At 39.5% G+C, this 18,152-nt stretch overlaps 1 protein-coding gene across 1 annotated transcript in view; it reads right to left on the bottom strand.

The window, feature by feature from the left end:
• Positions 1 to 18,152, bottom strand: part of LOC126190921 (structural maintenance of chromosomes protein 2) — a 196,073-nt gene that overhangs the window by 44,570 nt on the left and 133,351 nt on the right. Inside the window, exons 10-11 of the mRNA XM_049931555.1 lie at positions 17,747 to 17,865; positions 4,634 to 4,772 (exon numbers count right to left, since the gene is read on the bottom strand). Of these exons, the coding sequence (XP_049787512.1) occupies positions 4,634 to 4,772; positions 17,747 to 17,865 (258 nt within the window). The remainder of the gene's footprint in view (positions 1 to 4,633; positions 4,773 to 17,746; positions 17,866 to 18,152) is intronic.

Below are 18,152 nucleotides of genomic sequence, written 5' to 3'. Positions count from 1 at the left end.
TTTTGAAACCATACAGAATCTGTAATTGCCACACACAACATTTGATTTGGATGTACACAATATGTATGCAACTTTATGTTTCTACTGTTAAGTATACAAAATATTATTATGTTGTAGATGTCGATACATATACTTTTGTTTGTTTGTCCTCTGTATCGGATGCCTTTGACGATGTGATATAGAACCAAATACCAGTCTGCCAATTACATTTTTTACAAGCAGCTAATGGTGTACGGCGAGAGGTCTTAACAAAATTAATAATAAATTAGATGCAAATGCATGTGAAATGAACAATACTTTAAATGCAAACTTATGTGAACTGAAGAATAAACTAGGCACACACTTTCACGAACTGATCACTTAACCACACGCACATTTTCACGACCTGAACAATGAACTAGAAACACACTTCCACAATCTGAACAATAAACTAGACACAAACATCTGTACATTGAACTACAAAATAGATAAAAAAAAATTACAGCAACAAGAAGTTCACAGAGTTGAGTACAATGATTATTGATGCCACTTTTGACAGACAAAAGTTATTTGATGAAAGTAATTTAGATGGCAAGATGATTTCTGTTGTACTATAACATTCTTCTGACCTAGAAATTAAATTTAATGAGATGTATCATTTGTTCAAGGTCCAACAAAATTGCAATGCTGTGACTAATAGGAGCTCGATATGAGAGGATAGCGATTCTTTAATGCAAGGAAGTTGTAATGGTAACTACTACTCCAATGTAATGATCAACAATTTCACTACCAATGAACAAATAAAGTCTCATTCTCATGGATTCCTAAAGACTAGTATTTGTGCATAACACTTGTCTACAAGATACTACGTATGAGGAAAGTACGGCATGGAAAAATTTGACATCTGAGGAGTGCGAAACAACAGTCCCTGATTGCCAAGCTTTGAGAGAACAAGTTGCATAATTTACACCATGAATTGATAACTGGACTCTACAACAGTTTTGGGGAAGAAATTCATGAGGAACACTTGACAAAAACAGCAACAGAACGAAAAAAGGAAGGAGACTGTACACTCATTTTGGAAGGAAGGAAAAAAGTGTCTGGAAAGATAAGACCTTCACTTTCAGGTGGTAACAACTTACGATGAATTGTTAAACTACTTTTCATGTAGAAATTCATTGTGTATACCATAACAATCGAGTTATAATAAATGGCTGAGAACCCTTCCAGTGACAGTTTGGAAAACTATGTCTTTCTGCTGTGCTTGTGTGACCTCCTCTATGCAAGGGAAGCAAAATCATGACTTTGATAATGTTTTGGGAGCTACATTTCATCTCTGATAACATTGGTTTGTTTCACACAACTTTGTGTGTGCAAGTGTCTACATGTTTAACAGTATGAGCGGCACAAATGTGTTTTCTATTTGATACTGCTGTCTGTTTTTTCTGTTTATGCATGAGGTGTCATCATTATATTATCAAACACAAGCTTCTTGTTTGTGGGAATAATGGAATATCAGCACACATGACAACTTTGAGCTGGTGTGTGCCTCACTGCATGGCACTGTCAAGCTACCACCCCAAGATGTCACACAATATCAGTTGGTAACCACCAACGTGCATGAAACACACTGTGCCACCCGTGATTCAATGTGATGTGGAGTTACCACACACATGGGTCTGGAGTCTGTATGTTTGGGAAAACACGCACATAAGTTACACACAACCACAGAACGTCAGTTACATGTGACGAATAACGTGCCAGTTAAGTTTTTAATAAAGCAGAGCACCTGCGAGTGAATTGCATACTTAAAATAAAATAGTATGAGGTAAAGTATGTTCACACATGGTTACTATGAAATTTTGAGATATGTATGCACAAGCACTTATTTTACTTGTGTAAACTGTGTGCACCAACTTCTCTGTCCACTTCTATATTCTTTCTTCATTTCCGATCTTACATTTAATATTTATATGACTAAGTTTGAAGCATAATGCATCTTATCTGTACATTTTATCAGAGAGAAAGAGTGTGTGTGTGTGTGTGTGTGTGTGTGTGTGTGTGTGAGAGAGAGAGAGAGAGAGAGAGAGAGAGAGAGAGAGAGAGAGAGAGAATAATCATGACGTTAACACTGATTATGATATAGTTTAGTTCTTTAAATACATTCAATATTTCACCTTTTGAATGATAGCAGGAAGTTTGCTAATCAATCAACTTACTGCACTGCTTGTGTTATGCATCCAGTGATTGACAATATTAACATCATTTTTCAAGCTTAAGGGTATAAGAAAGAATTTAATCATACACTAAAAACTAATTATGTTTTCTTGTGTAACCCTGCTTACAATACCTTCTGTATTATGATTAATGTATTTGCATTGAGTATTTACACAGACTGAATGTACATTAAGAACAAAACTGCATTATTATAAGGACAAAGATGAATTCTTACCTATTAATAATTTATTATTCAGCTGCAGACAGTCATAAAAACAAAGCTTGAAGTACCAACAATTAATACAATTAATAATTATGTAGTTCTCACTGAGAAATCCATGCAGTTATCTTCACTTCCAGACACAGATGACTTGCACTCATGAGGATTTATTGTAGTAGGGTCAATAATCATTCCCCTGCCAATTTCTCTGTGGTACTCTTCATCCCACAGTTTTTTTTGCATGTCTTATACAAACTGCTCAGGCAGATGTTAAAATGCTGTGCACTACCTTACTTGTAAGCCTTTCAACATCTGTACTTTTCAATGTATTGAACTTCTCCACACTTCATGCACGTCCACACCAGTTTCACATCGTTATAATGACAGTGGTACATTGTCAGTCTAAGAAAGTGACCATGCTGCTTTGCAATTACGGCTTTCATAAACTTAGTGCATAGGGTTTTGGGCATTAACAAGAAACAGCAACTCTGCTTTGATCTGCGATGAAATACAAGGTATTTCATTAAGAGGTCAACTGCATAATGAAGTTTGCCTTTTTGTCATCGTAGTTTCAGCATAGTTCCCTTGTACAGTACTGTACATGAAAATAACGAAAAATCATAGAGATACAGCAACAAAACTGCCATTGAAAGACACTTTACTTCTTGTCAAAATGTGTATCTTTAGAATTGTTAACCGTTGACATCTTAAAAACCAGCTTACTCTTCTGATCTGACAAAGCAATGTAAGCTGATTACCTTAGCCAAAAGGAATTTTTAGTCCAGCATACCCACTGCTCATTTCCCAAAACATTCTCCTTGCACAGTTATGACTCTTCAGTTTCTACTAAGTAATAAATTTGAAATGTGCCAGCTTCTTTCTTTCCTTGCACTCTCTTAAATAACTGCCCTCATGGCTACGATACATTCTGTAAGTCATTTTTGTCTTTGTCTATTTTCTTGAAACCCATGTCACTTGGTATCCTCAACAGGGTCCATTTTATTGTCAAGACTTTCAGCTACATTCACATGTAAAACTATTTTTTCTGCTGTAGGACATTCACATTTAGCATACATAATGAATACTTTGACCGCCAAAGCACGTTTTGCAAAATCAACTGCATCATCCATTTCTTTTTTTGTGGTTGTGCTGCTCACAAGGTGACTTGGGAACAGCCGAGCCACAGACTTGAATACACATTAAATTTGCTGGATATTCGCGATACAGTCTTCAAACAACTAGCTGTTGTGTCTACTACTGTTGTTGGCATCAGCACAATTTCTGCCTTGTGCCACATTGGATTTGGTGGAATACTTACTTATAACGATACACAAGGAACACTCTTCCTGTTGCTAGTTTGTGCAGGATTTCATGTGACTGCTTCCTATCATTCACAATGAACACTACAAGAGCAAAAATAACCACCACACTCAACACTAGGACTGAAATGAGCAATAAGCAGAATACACCACAATTTGCACAGAACGAAGACAAGCAAGTTACTGAGAAGCAACAGGTTGTGAATGTTGTGACACTTAGGCTTGCTACTGTGCTTCCAATCTTGACCCACCTCTGTTTGTGCTCTGAACTCTAGTACATCAACAAGTACACGATTCATAATTTTCCAATACGGAGAAGCAATAGAACCTTAAGCAATATGCTCAAAATATAATAGCAACTGTAGATTCCTGCAATGCACTGTTTGAAACCTGAGACTAGTTTAATGTAGAGAAGTAACATAATATCCTGAGTTAGGGTGAACTATAAACTAAGTATATTTTGTTAAACTGAAGATCACCTAAGTAGGCTTCCAAGAAACACACAGAATAGTGTCTGACATTACACTGTTAATGAAAAAACTGTATCAGGTTACAACCTAGTAGTTATACATAAATGAACCATAAATGAGAAATGAGTGAGAACCCAATTTTGCAGTGAAAAATTGAAGGTTCAAAATATAACGTTAAAAACACAAATTAATAACCCAAGGACAAACCTGTACACCACTTCCATTCCAACTCTCTCTCTCTCTCTCTCTCTCTCTCTCTCTCTCTCTCTCTCTCTCCAAATCAATCATTTTAGATGTTTCCACATAGCAGAAATTTATCATTGACAGTCACCATCCAACAACAATGAGGGTCCTACTTCGATGTCAAAAAAGGTACATCATCAGTTTCACGTGCTTGGTTTTGAAATATTTCGGAAACTTTCACTTACCCGTCCACCTGCTGCAGCCTCAAGAGCCATTGCCTTACTCATGTCCTTTATTTTCACTAGCCTTGCAACCATTCCTATAATGGACTTTTTGTTGAAGTTTGGCTCAGGATCGGTATATTCAAAAAACAAATATGGGTACCTGTCGAAAAGAAGGAACAAAAACACATTAACTACAATTTTGGAGAAATGAGAAAAAAAGAAGAGGTGGTGAGCGGAGAAGAGTACAACAACTAATACACACAGAAGGCCTTCCAGAATGTGTATTGCACTCTACATTGCTTACTGAAATGAATGTCTGACATATCAACAACTTGCCATGCGAGACCAACTTGGACTCGTAGGACTTAATGTCATCCAGGCCTGCAAGTATAGTGGATTCACAAGCACTTTAAATAAGTTAGACATTATGGTGTCACAGTGGCACTGCATTTACCACTTACAAGCACACAGTTCAGTCACAGTAATGTGATCACCACCTATGTTTGACATCAACATGTAATAAACATTCAAATGGTAGGTGGCAACACTAGAAGTGGAGGGTATATGTAGTATGTCAGGAAGATTCAGAAAACAGTGCAGTTGTCATCATAATGCAGAAAGAGATCGATTTATCTGACGTCGCAAAGGGCATGATCACTGGCTTTCGGTGCAAAAGTGAAAGCATTTCCAAGAAGGGCAAGTTTGTAAACTGTTTGCTTGCTGGAGTCAGGGTGTATACGTGGACAAGGAAAAAAAATTCCCAGATTTTTTCCCGGATAAAAATATACTTTTTCCGTGTTAAGTGACAACATACTCTTATTCGGCATTGTAAAACTTATCAATCCTTTGAATGTTAATGGTTTTATATACCAGAGTAGAATTTCCTGGCACTTTAGAAAACGTAACTCAGGGGGGAAAAACATGTTTTGAAAGACCTTTGATGTGCAGCAACATGTTCGCTGCATATTTTCGTATTACGAAGGTATAAATTCGAATTCCAACAAACACTGCATGTCACCTTCCGAAGCATTGAAATCGAGATTGCGATGCGCTTTTGTAAGCCAGTCATAGCTCATGTCATGTGATCTTACCAGCTGATGACAGCATAAGACACGTGATGTAGTCAGCCAATAGCAAGATCACTCTTAAGTAGCGCAAACACACAAGTAAGAACAGTTAAAGGTTTAAATTAATATACATAGCATTCACCTGTAATATTGGCCTCTAAGATTAATAAGCTGGAAGAGAAGCTAAGCCCCCACATATAATGTTGATCTTTTTTGCGCTTGTTACACTTTAAACTACATCACACAAATGTGCCAGTAAAATTTTTAATAACAACATAAATGTCTGATCTTCTGGGATCGAAATTCTTCTAAATGGTCGGCCTCAAAGAGTTGATTTTTAAATGACAATCAAACGCTTTGTGATTTAAGAAATTCATCGTAGATTCTCGCACATAGCTGATCTTATGTAAAAGGAAATCTCCTTTGAATGTAATGCTTTTCAAACCACCATTTGCAATATTTTCCCGCGACCTGTTAGAAATAGGTTCGTTTCAGCAGTTGTAAGACAGCGCCAGACAACAAGCGTCACCACACTTGCGCAGCTACGATGACGCAGGAAGCCCATATGTTCGTACGTGTAAAACATTAAAAGATCTTACATTATGTCATAAAAGAAACAAGACATCAGAGGATACTTCAAGAACGTCGGACTTCCGTGAACCATACTAAAACGCACAATTCAGCTTAAAATGTACATTCGTATGCATATTTTCTTGGAGTACTAGTACTGTATTATCTCATGTTTGGTTCTTTATTACGGCATAATGCCATACGTGCACGTGAAATGCAGCGAACAGTTGAAACCAGACAATAGTGTGAAATTAAACACTTCGTTTCAAATAAATTGATTGCCTCAACAGAAAAGATTAATAAAAGCCAAACCTCTTTAGCAAACCGGCCAAAATAACTTCATTGTTCTGTAAGGCGATTAATGTTTGACTGTCAGAAAGGTGGAAATAAAATCTAAAACTAATAACATATTTTAGCCTTCCGTAATTACGCGATCATTTGATAGCTCCCGGCCGCAAAAATCCATTTTGTTATCATTTAATGCGAGAGCAATAAACGAAGAGGAAACAACAAAATCACTAAACGTAACCACAGGTCACGTGGAGACAGCCCACCTCCCCACCACAACTCAGACTGCTCTGTGCATCAGCCCCAGGTTTTCTAATTTCCGAACCGGGGCAATATTAAGTAGTGACGTCCAGCCACACTTCTGTAACGAGAAGCGGGAGAAGGTACTACTCATACGCGACTCAACTGCACATGCGCAAGAGGCTGCCCGCAACAGCTCAAATGAATCTAATTTAAACAGGTGTCACGCCATGCTCATCGGAGGCAATTTGTTGTTACAAAGCATTGCATAGTCTTCCTAAAGCCTTTGACACACTTTGCTGCTGGCAGACACTTGTATGAGCACTGTTTTGTTGTTATATAAAGCGCATTTCCTTTGCAACTTAAGTTTTATTTTCTTCCTTTTTTTCTCCTGTTCATGTTTTGTTACTGCAGTATTATTCTGCAGTAGCAGGATACAGTAATATCCTTTGTTAGAGTATTGGACTGGTAAGAACCAGTCAAAATCACATAAATTTAACTGAAAACTGAAACAATGAAAAATTCTCGGAATTCTAAACAATTCCCGGGTTTTTCCCGGTTTTGTCCCAGATGAAAAATTTCCCGGGTTTTTCCCGGATCTCCCAGGTCGTATACACCCTGTGCAGTGGTTAAAGTGTACTGTGTAAGACGAAACTGCGTTATCCAAAACCGGCAGCTGTGATGCACCACAGGCCATAGATGACCGGGGATGAATGACAGCTATGAAGATGTGTACAGGCGAAAAGGTGTGAAATTGATGAGCAATTGACCAGCCAGATGAACTAAGGAGGCACTCTGTGAGCATTGCTTTGTATGGGTCTCGGCAGTTGGTGCCTGGTTCATGCACCCATGCTGACTGCTGTTCATGGGCAAAAAAGGCTGGAATTTGCATGAAAATGCCGCAACTGGATAGAGTGGCGCCAGGTGGCTTTTTCAAGATGAATCACGTTTTATGCTCCATCAGCGTGAAATGTCTGGAAGCAAACACCCTGTACCAATTGTAGATGTCCACGCTGAAGGAGGTAGCATTATAGTCTGAGGAATGCTTTCATGGCATTTCCTGGGTGATCTCGTCACTCTGGAAGGCACACTGGATCAACAAAAATACCCGTCTATCCTAAGGGACCGTGTCCACCCCCCCCTCCCCCCCCACAAGCAGTTTGTTTATTCTCAGCATGATGGCATCTACCAGCAGGACAATGTAACACGTCACACAACTTGCAGTGTATTTGAGTGGTTTGAAGAGCACCAGTATGAGTTTATCATAATCCCCACATTTACACTGAATTCAAAATCTGCGAGAAACCTAGTCCAACTGGCCACAGCAGTGGAGGCAGCATCACATCACATCCCTGTCTGTACGCTCCAGAAGCTCAAGGACAGTCCTCCTGCATGCCTGTCAGTGGTCCACTCTACAAACGGGAATTATTCAGGCTTTTGATAGATGGTCACCATTAATGTGACAGGACAACATATGTTAAAGGAAGGAGCTATAATATGCCATGAAACAGTTCTTTGCTTCTTATGGGTGTGATCTCAGACCACATGGTCTATAATTCATTAAAAAATTTCAAGTTTTATTTCCTGTTGTTGTTGTCTTCAGTTCAAGGACTGGTTTGATGCAGCTCTCCATGCTACTCAATCCTGTAGAAGCCTCTTCATCCGCCGCAAACTATATCCTTCTGAATCTGCTTAGTCTATTTATTTCTTGGTCTCCTCCTATGGTTTTCACCCTCCACTTTTCCCTCCAATACTAAATTGGTGATCCCTTGATGCCTTGGAACATGTCCTATCAACTGATCCCTGCTTCTAGTCACATTGTGCCACAAATTCCTCTTCTCCCAATTCTATTCAGTACTACTCCATTAGTTACATGATCTATCCATCTAATCTTCAGCATCCTTCTGTAGCACCACTCTTCAAAAGCTTCTTTTCTCTCACTGTCTAAGCTGTTTATCGTCCATGTTTCACTTTCATACATGGCTACACTCCATACAAATACTTTCAGAAAAAACTTCCTGACGTATCTGCTTCCCTTCATGCCCCTCAACTCTTACAATTGCCATCTGGTTTCTAAAGAAATTATAAATAAGTCCCTGTATTTTACCCCTACCACCTTCAGAATTTGCAGGAGTATTCTAGTCAACATTGTCAGAAGTTTTTTAAGTCTACAAATGCTATAAACATTGGATTGTCTTTCCTTAATCTCTCTTCTAAGATAAGTCGTAGGGTCAGTATTGCCTTGCGTGTTCCTACTTTTCTATGGAATCCAAACTGATCTTCCCCAAAGTCTGCTTCTACCAGTTTTTTCATTTTTCTGCAAAGGATTCATGTTAGTAATTTGCAACCATGACTTAGTAAACTGATGGTTGGTAATTCTCACACCTGTCAGCACATGCTTTCTTCTTGAAGTCTGAGGGTATTTCGCCTGCCTCATACATCCTGGAAGAAGTCTTGTCATGGCTGGCTCTCCCAAGGCTATTAGTAGAGTCAATGGAATGTTGTCTACTCCTGGAGCCTTGTTTCAACTTCGGACTTTCCGCACTTTGTCAAATTCTTCATGCAATATCATATCTCCCATCTCATCTTCATCATGTCCTCTTCCATTTTCACAATATTGCCCTCAAGTACATCTCCCTTGTACAAACCCACTATATATTCCTTCCAATTCCTGCTTTCCCTTCTTTGCTTAGGACTGATTTTTCATCTGCACTCATGATATTCTTATAGATGGTTCCGTTTTCTCCAAATGTCTTTTTAATTTTCCTGTAGGCAGCATCTATCTTATCCCTAGTTCTACACCCTTACATTTGTCCTCTAGCCATTGCTGTTTAACCATTTTGCACTTCGCGTTGAAGTCATTTTTTATACGTTTGCATTCCCTTTTGCCTGCTTCATTTATTGCATTTTTATATATTCTCTTATCATCGATTACATTCAGTATCTCTAGTGTTACCCAAGGATTTCTACTACTCCCATATTTTTAGATAGTCTATAAACAGGTTGGCATAGGAGGGCGCCATGCAAGTGCCCATGGCTGTGTCGCAGAGTTGTTTGACCTCCACCTTCTTCAAAGGAGAAGGAGTACAGTATCAGTTTTTCCCCCGTCAAAAGTACACAAATTTAACTGAAAACTAAAATAATAAAAAATTCTCAGATGAAAAAATTGCCAAGTTTTTTCCTGGAGCGTAACACCCTGTTCTAGGAAGAAAAAAAATCGGGTTGTGTTGTCTTTCTAATCACTCTACAAATCTGGTCCATTTTGACAAAAGAATCCAAACAGTAGAATTTCTCACCAACTGGACATTTCAACTTAGACTGTGGGAGTTCTGTTTCTGGCATATAGCCTTTCAGATCCAAAGTTAACAACATGTTACACTTATAGCACCTCTGAATTCTCAGCCTATTTACATCTTTCTGATGGTGGGATTTTTCCAGCTGTACTTGTGCACCAATATTAAGTTCTTGATGTCAATAGGTTAGCTGTTCAACAATGTTTACTTTGAACTGCGTAACAGAGATAATATTTTATTTAAAAGTTTTATCACAGATATGTAGTGTATTTACTATGCTTGAGCCAATGAACATTTTGGCAGCTACTTTTCAAAACCATTTTCCTTCCTGGTTTGGGGAAGTAGTGTAGCTCCTCTTCTGCTCTGCTATACCAACAAATAGTTGGCCTTTGTCATATGTTATTCCATACGGAGGGGAAGGCATGTGCACTAAGAGAGAATAAATTGTGTAGCTACACACTCGCCTCATGTGGCATACGCAACTGGAATGTCAACACCTCAGTGAGACAAATGTGTCATATCTTTAACAATGGGAACTCCATGTAGGAATATCAAAACAATGCAGGAAAAGATAGGCTGCTATTAACTGTAAAGAAGACATGTTAAGTTGCAGACAAGCACAATTAAAAGGCACTAACATAAAAGCTTTTGGCCACAGCCTTCTTCAGCAAAAGAGAAACACACACCATTCACAACACAAGCAAGCACACCTCATTCAAACATCACTGCCAACTATAACATCACTGCCAACTATAGCATCTCGGGCCAGAAGCCAACTATCGCATGGTATGCAAGCAGCAATCTGGAGGGAGCAGGGAAGGAGACAGGATAGTTGTGAACAGGTGGAGAGAAAGAGAGACAAATGCTGTCTCGCGCAGTGTGCAGGGACTAGAATGCAAACAAGTGCAGCATCAGGAGGTTGTGGAGCAGGAGAGTAGGGAAAAAGGAACAAAAAAGGAGAGGAACAGGGAAAGATGGGTGGGCGTGTTTTCACAGAGCAGCAAACTTAAGAGGGTGGGAGACGAGAATGGGGGGAGATGACAGCATTGGGGGGGGGGGGGGGGGGGAATTATTGGGTGGAGGGTGTGGGGACAGTATGTTAATGTAGGTTGAGGTTAGGATACATACAGTGCAAGACGTGTTGTAAGGATGACTTCCATTTGTGCAGTTCAGAAAAGCTGATGATGCAGTTGAGGATCCAGATGGCTTGGGTAGTGAAGCAACCAATGAAATGAAGCGTGTTATGTTCAGTTGCATGTTGTGTCACAGGGTGGTCTAATTTGTTCTTGGCCACAGTTTGGCAGTGGCTATTCATCTTGGTGGACAGCTGGTTGGTGGTCATATCAATATAAAAAAAACTGTGCAATGATTGCAGCAGAGCTGGTAAATGACATTGCTGCTTTCACAGGTGGCTCAGGTAGGATAAACCTGTGACATGACTGGGATAGCACATGCTGGGTCTTCCACAGGGATAAGGTAGGGTGTCTTGTCCCAGAGTCCAGATCATGAAGATATCATCGGTGAACCTGAACCAGACTAGGGGTTTGGTGTTTTGAGAGGCTTGGAAGGTCTCCTCTAGATGGCCCATAAACAGGTCGGCAAAGGAGGATGCCATGCAGGTGTCTATGGCTGTGCTGAGGCTTTGTTTGTATACCATCCCTTCAAAGGAGAAGAAGTTGTGGGTTAGGATGAATTTAGTAAGACGAATGAGGAATGAGGCTTTAAGGCTTCAGCTCTTTCCATAATCTCTCCCCTGAATACATTTCCCTCCTCCCCTGTAACAGCACAGACACCCATCTTCTACATGCTCTCCAAACTCTACTAACACAAAAATCTTGGATTCCCCATTGTGGTTGGTTATTGTGTTTCCACTGTTAGTATTTTGGCCCTTGATGACCAATACCTCCAACCAATTGCTCATACTCTACCCTCCTACATCAAAGACACCAACCACTTCCTTCACCAACTCTCCAGCAACCCCATCATTTTACTTCCTGGATTGCTACTCATTACTGCTCCCTACTCCCTATACACCAACATGCCTCATACCCACAGTCTTCTGCTATTTAACACTGGCTATTCCAACCCTCTTCAGACTCCAAACACACTACCTCATTCCTCATACACCTTACTAACTTCATCCTAGCCCACTACTTCTCCTTTGAAGGAGGAGGTATACAAACAACTCCGTGACACAGCCATGGGCACTTGAATAGCAACCTCCTAAGCCACCCTGTTTATAGACTATCTGGAGGAGACCTTCCAAGATCCCCAAAATGCCAAACCCCTAGTCTGGTTCAGGTTCACTGATGGTATCTTCATGATCTGGACTCCGGGACAAGACACCTTGTCTTCATTCCTTAATAACCTCAACATCATCTCTCCCATCCATTTCACATCGTCCTCCTCAACCTAGCACTCTACTTTTGTAGATGCTGACCTCCTCCTCCTCCTCTGATGGTTTCATCCACACCTCTGTCCACATTAAATCCACCAACTACCAACAGTACCTGCATTTCGACAGCTGTCATCCCCTCCACACCAAAAACTCTATCCCATACAGCCTGGCTGCTCAGGAATTGCCTACCTGCAGTGACAAGAACTCCCTTCTCAGTATGCTGAGGGTCTCACCAATGACTTCACAGACAGCCACTATCTCTCAGACCTAGTTCATAAACATCTCCTGTGTCGTCCCCCCCCCCCCCCCCCCCCCCCACACACACACACACCCAATCCTCCTCCCACCACCCTAAAGGACCAGCCACAAAGGCATGTCCCTATCGTCACTCAGTACCACCCTCGACTGGAACAATTCAACCATATCCTTCGCCAGGGCTTTGATTAACTATCATCATGCCCTGAAATAGGGGACATCCTACCCGAAATACTTCCCACATCACCCACCCTACCTCCTCAACATCCTAGTCCATCCCTATGCCACTCCCAATCCCAACACCTTGCCACAAGGATCATATCCCTGTGGAAGAACTTGGATGCATGACATGCAAATCCACCCACCCAGCACTTCCCATTCTAGTTCTGCCACACGTATATCCTACCCCATAAGGGGCTGGGCCACTTGTGAAAGCAGCCATGTCATTTACCAGCTCTGCTACAATCACTGCACAGCTTTTTGTATTGATTTGACTACCAACCAGCTGTCCACCAGAATGAAGGGCCACCAGCAAACTGTGGCCAACAACAAACAGACCATCCTGTGGCACAACATGCAGCCAGACATAACATGCTTGACTTCAATGCCTGCTTCACTACCCGAGCCAGGCAGATTGCTGCCTGCATCTCATGCGATAGTTGTATTTCGACCCAAGATGCTGAAGTTGGTCAGGTGTGCATGAATGGTGTGTGTTTCTCTTTTGCTGAAGAAGTCTGTGGTCAAAAGCTTTTTATTAGAGTCTTAATTGTGCCTGTTTGCAACTTAATGAGTCTTCTTTACAGTAAGTACCAATCTATCTTTTCCTACATTGTTGATACATTTTAACAGTTACTTAATTCATATTCTTCGTAGAAAAATCAAAAACATGAATTCCTATCAGAGATGCAGTACTTTGCTCGCATTAAAAGGAACACAAAAGGACACCAAATGGCAATTCTTTACAGTCCATATGCAGCACTTTAGTTTTTAAAGCTGTGTACAAGGACTTTATTCAAACCTAGCCCCAATTTTACCTGCCATTCATATTGCCCTGAAAATATAAAAGCGCTGCATCGAAATGGAAAGATACAAATATGAGCCCTGGCAGAGTACAGTTTGAAACTGCCCAGAAAGTTTTTTTAACAACATGCTCCATTACAAAATTTGTAACATTGCACATATATACAGTATGTGGAGTGTAATGTAATGTTTGCGCTGTATGATGATGATGACGACGATAAAAGGGAGAGGGTGAAATCCGATAGTGGCACACAGGCTACTACTCACAAATAGCATCAAGGGGGCTGCAAGCTTAATGTCCCCATCCGACACACGGATCACCATCAACAGTGTCACATGCTTTCACTTCATGACACACTGTGGAGAGGCTTCATATTTAAATCAGGACATTGGTGCAAAACCTGGTGATCAGGAACTTAGTGCGCCGCCACATCTCCTTCCCTTGCCAGGCCAAATGCTGACAATGAAACTTTTTTCCACCACCAGGATTTGAACCAGCTTACATCCTCCTCCAGATTGAGCACCACCACTATGTACAAGCAATGACCATCTATGATTCTAAAAAATGGTTCAAATGGCTCTGAGCACTATGGGACTTAACATCTGAGGTCATCAGACCCCCACAACTTAGAACTACTTAAACCTAACTAACCTAAGGACATCACACACATCCATGCCCGAGACACGATTCAAACCTGCGATCGTAGTTATCGCGCGGTTCCAGACTGAAGCGCCTAGAACTGTTCGGCCACTCTGGCCGGCCTATGATTCTAAATTATACATGAATCTCTTTGTGCCTGATACATGTAAAGCGATATCCTCTTGTTACATGGGGATGAAGCAGGAGTTTAACTAGTGTTGACTAACATGAGCTACAATGGAGCATTTCCGAATCGTCTAAGGGTCTTTTTGGAGTTAACTCGTGGTTTCTGCACAGAGAGCACTGCCGTAAAAATCAGCTTTATGGATTTTCATAAATTTTGCAGATTTCTGGCACAGGCTCTTTTGGCTTGTCCAGACAGAAAAAGGGGTGCACAAGAGCTTGAGTCACTATGAGCTACACAACTCAAAAAACGCAAAAATATAAAAACCCCACCCAAAACCTGATCTGGACAACTGATATGATAGGTATGGTCACTGGCCCCCAGTGGGTGCCTTTTGCTACCACGAACATACCAAGATGAGCACTGCAACAGCAGATCTACAAGTGCATAAAAAACAACCAGTACCTCTGTTTTGCAAAGAGAAAGAACTGTTTGCAAGCTCTTTCACAAAAAGTGAAGCAGTCTGCAACTTATATTTGCATTAAAAATCTTACAAATTTATTGAAATAACTTTTTGTCATAAAATGTAAGTTTTGAAATGTGTAATATTCTGCTAGCATTTCTATCACATAAAAGTAAAATAAGAAAAAACTTTCATTCGTTACTGTTCTTCACAATATGTATTATGTTGCAGTGAGTCAGAACTCATCACCTAAAATGAAACCTGACCTACACAATCATACTAGTGCTTTCCCCATAAATATTTTAGTGTAAAACCTTTTTTGCTATTTTTTCATTGTTTAATACACACAACTATTTAGAGAATTAAACTTCTCTTCTCTGTGAAGTTTCTGATTTATTATTTTTCCTGACTTGAAAGCCTTCTAACTTAGTCCTTCGGTGTGGCACAGTGGCAGAACAGGGAGCTTCAGTGGTTCTTAGCTTCAGATTACAGATCCTTACATGTTTTTAAAAGAAGTAAAGACACTAACCCATCTCTTGTATTACACCTTTTTTTTTTAATTTCAAAAAGCAGAGAGTATTATTCTATAAACTTCACTTTAGATATTGTATATGTTAGAGTTTCATGAATTATGTTTCTTAAATTGCTTTAACACCAAACTCCGTAATGATTTCATCTATTGTTTCTACACATACAAATCAAAGATTTTCTTGAAATCAACAATTTGTACTATTATTGGCTTACCAATTATCACTATGGTGAATTATTGATTTTAAGTTAAATATGTTCTGTGGTGGAACTTTCCTTTTGAAAAACCATACAGATATTTTCCCAATAGTCTGTCCAAAGTTTCTTCAACTCTGTCCAGGAAATTTTTTGATATAATTTTGTTTGCTACCTGTAGAAGTAAAACTAGTAGAAGCCAACCTCGGGGAAGATCAGTTTGGATTCCGTAGAAATACTGGAACACGTGAGGCAATACTGACCTTACGACTTACCTTAGAAGAAAGATTAAGGAAAGGCAAACCTACGTTTCTAGCATTTGTAGACTTAGAGAAAGCTTTTGACAATGTTGATTGGAATACTCTACTGGAATTCTAAAGGTGGCAGGGGTAAAATACAGGGAGCGAAAGGCTATTTACAATTTGTACAGAAACCAGATGGCAGAGTTGAGGGACATGAAAGGGAAGCAGTGGTTGAGAAGGGAGTAAGACAGGGTTGTAGCCTCTCCCCGATGTTATTCTATCTGTATATTGAGCAAGCAGTAAAGGAAACAAAAGAAAAATTTGGAGTAGGTATTAAAATCCATGGAGAAGAAATAAAAACTTTGAGGTTCGCCGATTACATTGTAATTCTGTCAGAGACAGCAAAAGACTTGGAAGAGCAGTTGAACGGAATGGATGGTGTCTTGAAGGGAGGATATAAGATGAACATCAACAAAAGCAAAACGAGGATAATGGAATGTAGTCGAATTAAGTCGGGTGATGTTGAGGGAATTAGATTAGGAAATGAGACACTTAAAGTAGTAAAAGAGTTTTGCTATTTGGGGAGCAAAATAACTGATGATGGTCGAAGTAGAGAGGATATAAAATGTAGACTAGCAATGGCAAGGAAAGCATTTCTGAAGAAGAGAAATTTATTAACATCGAGTATTGATTTAAGTCTCAGGAAGTCATTTCTGAAAGTATTTGTATGGAGTGTATATGTATGGAAGTGAAACATGGACGATAAACAGTTTGGACAAGAAGAGAATAGAAGCTTTCGAAATGTGGTGCTACAGAAGAATGCTGAAGATTAGATGGGTAGATCACATAACTAATGAGGAAGTATTGAATAGGATTGGGGAGAAGAGAAGTTTGTGGCACAACTTGACCAGAAGAAGGGATCGGTTGGTAGGACATGTTCTGAGGCATCAAGGGATCACCAATTTAGTATTGGAGGGCAGCGTGGAGGGTAAAAATCGTAGGGGGAGACCAAGAGATGAATACACTAAGCAGATTCAGAAGGATGTAGGTTGCAGTAGGTACTGGGAGATGAAGAAGCTTGCACAGGATAGAGTAGCATGGAGAGCTGCATCAAACCAGTCTCAGGACTGAAGACCACAACAACAAACAATCAGCAGAAGTTACACTCCATTGTAGTTGACATTCTGTTTGTCTCCCTGTTATGTAGTAACTGGATTCATGGTATTATCTACTCCTCTCAAATATTTTCTGTTTTTCAAAAAGCTATTTTTGGTTCTAATCACTTCCAATAATACTGCTGTATATGAGCCTTCAGCACTTACTTTGCACTTTTGAGTGTTTTGATAACTTAATGGAATTCCATGTTTGTTGATGGAAAATTATGTCAAAACTTTCTGGTATTCCATAAAATTCTAATTTAATTATGGATAGGTATGGCGGAATGTTAGAAAAATCTACTGTTGAAATTATGCAGCACAATAATCCTGATTGCAAAAACAACTAACTCCATCTTCATATTTTGTTTTTCCTCTTACATATGGTATTAACCATCATTTGAACATCAAATATTTAACCGTTTTACTTATTTTTTGTGAAAAAATTTAGGAATTTTCACTTTTAGAGGAAATAGTAACAGAATGCAATATTCAAATCCCACCTGACATTTTCACTAACTCACATCTGCTTCTAAGCAACAATATGTCATCCCTTTAATGGAAATACTTACCCGGACTGTCCTTAATAACAGGCAGTCATAATTACATACATGTATTTCATCAACTATGTGGCAGTAATGAAGAAATGGAACTCACCGAGATTCAAGCCTTTCCACTTTTGCTCTCATTTGCCGTAGAAGCCCTTCTAGCTGCCTTTTCTCTGTTATCAATCGCTCCAAATAACCATCTTCATAATCAAGTTTCTTCATTTCTTCCTAGAAATGAAAATAAATGAGAAGTTAAAGCCTATTACCAACATTATTTTCATAACGAATTTGGAATCTAGGTCAGCTGAAGATTTTGCAATGTTTCCAGATTTTGTAGTAAGTGCTGAAACTTTTTCATGAACATTAACAAAGCCAACAATTAAAGTAGCTCAGTTTCAATATACGTTTTACCTGACATGCTACACATTCATCATTTAAAAATAAAGAAGTTGTTATAACAAACTGCTTGTCATTTTAAGATATCTCTTTTGTCGTCTTAACTAACATTTCTAATT

The sequence above is a fragment of the Schistocerca cancellata genome, chromosome 6, assembly GCF_023864275.1.
Source record: "Schistocerca cancellata isolate TAMUIC-IGC-003103 chromosome 6, iqSchCanc2.1, whole genome shotgun sequence".
NCBI lineage: Eukaryota > Metazoa > Arthropoda > Insecta > Orthoptera > Acrididae > Schistocerca > Schistocerca cancellata.
Note: the sequence above shows the minus strand (reverse complement) of the source record. Positions and strands in the feature narration are given on the sequence as shown.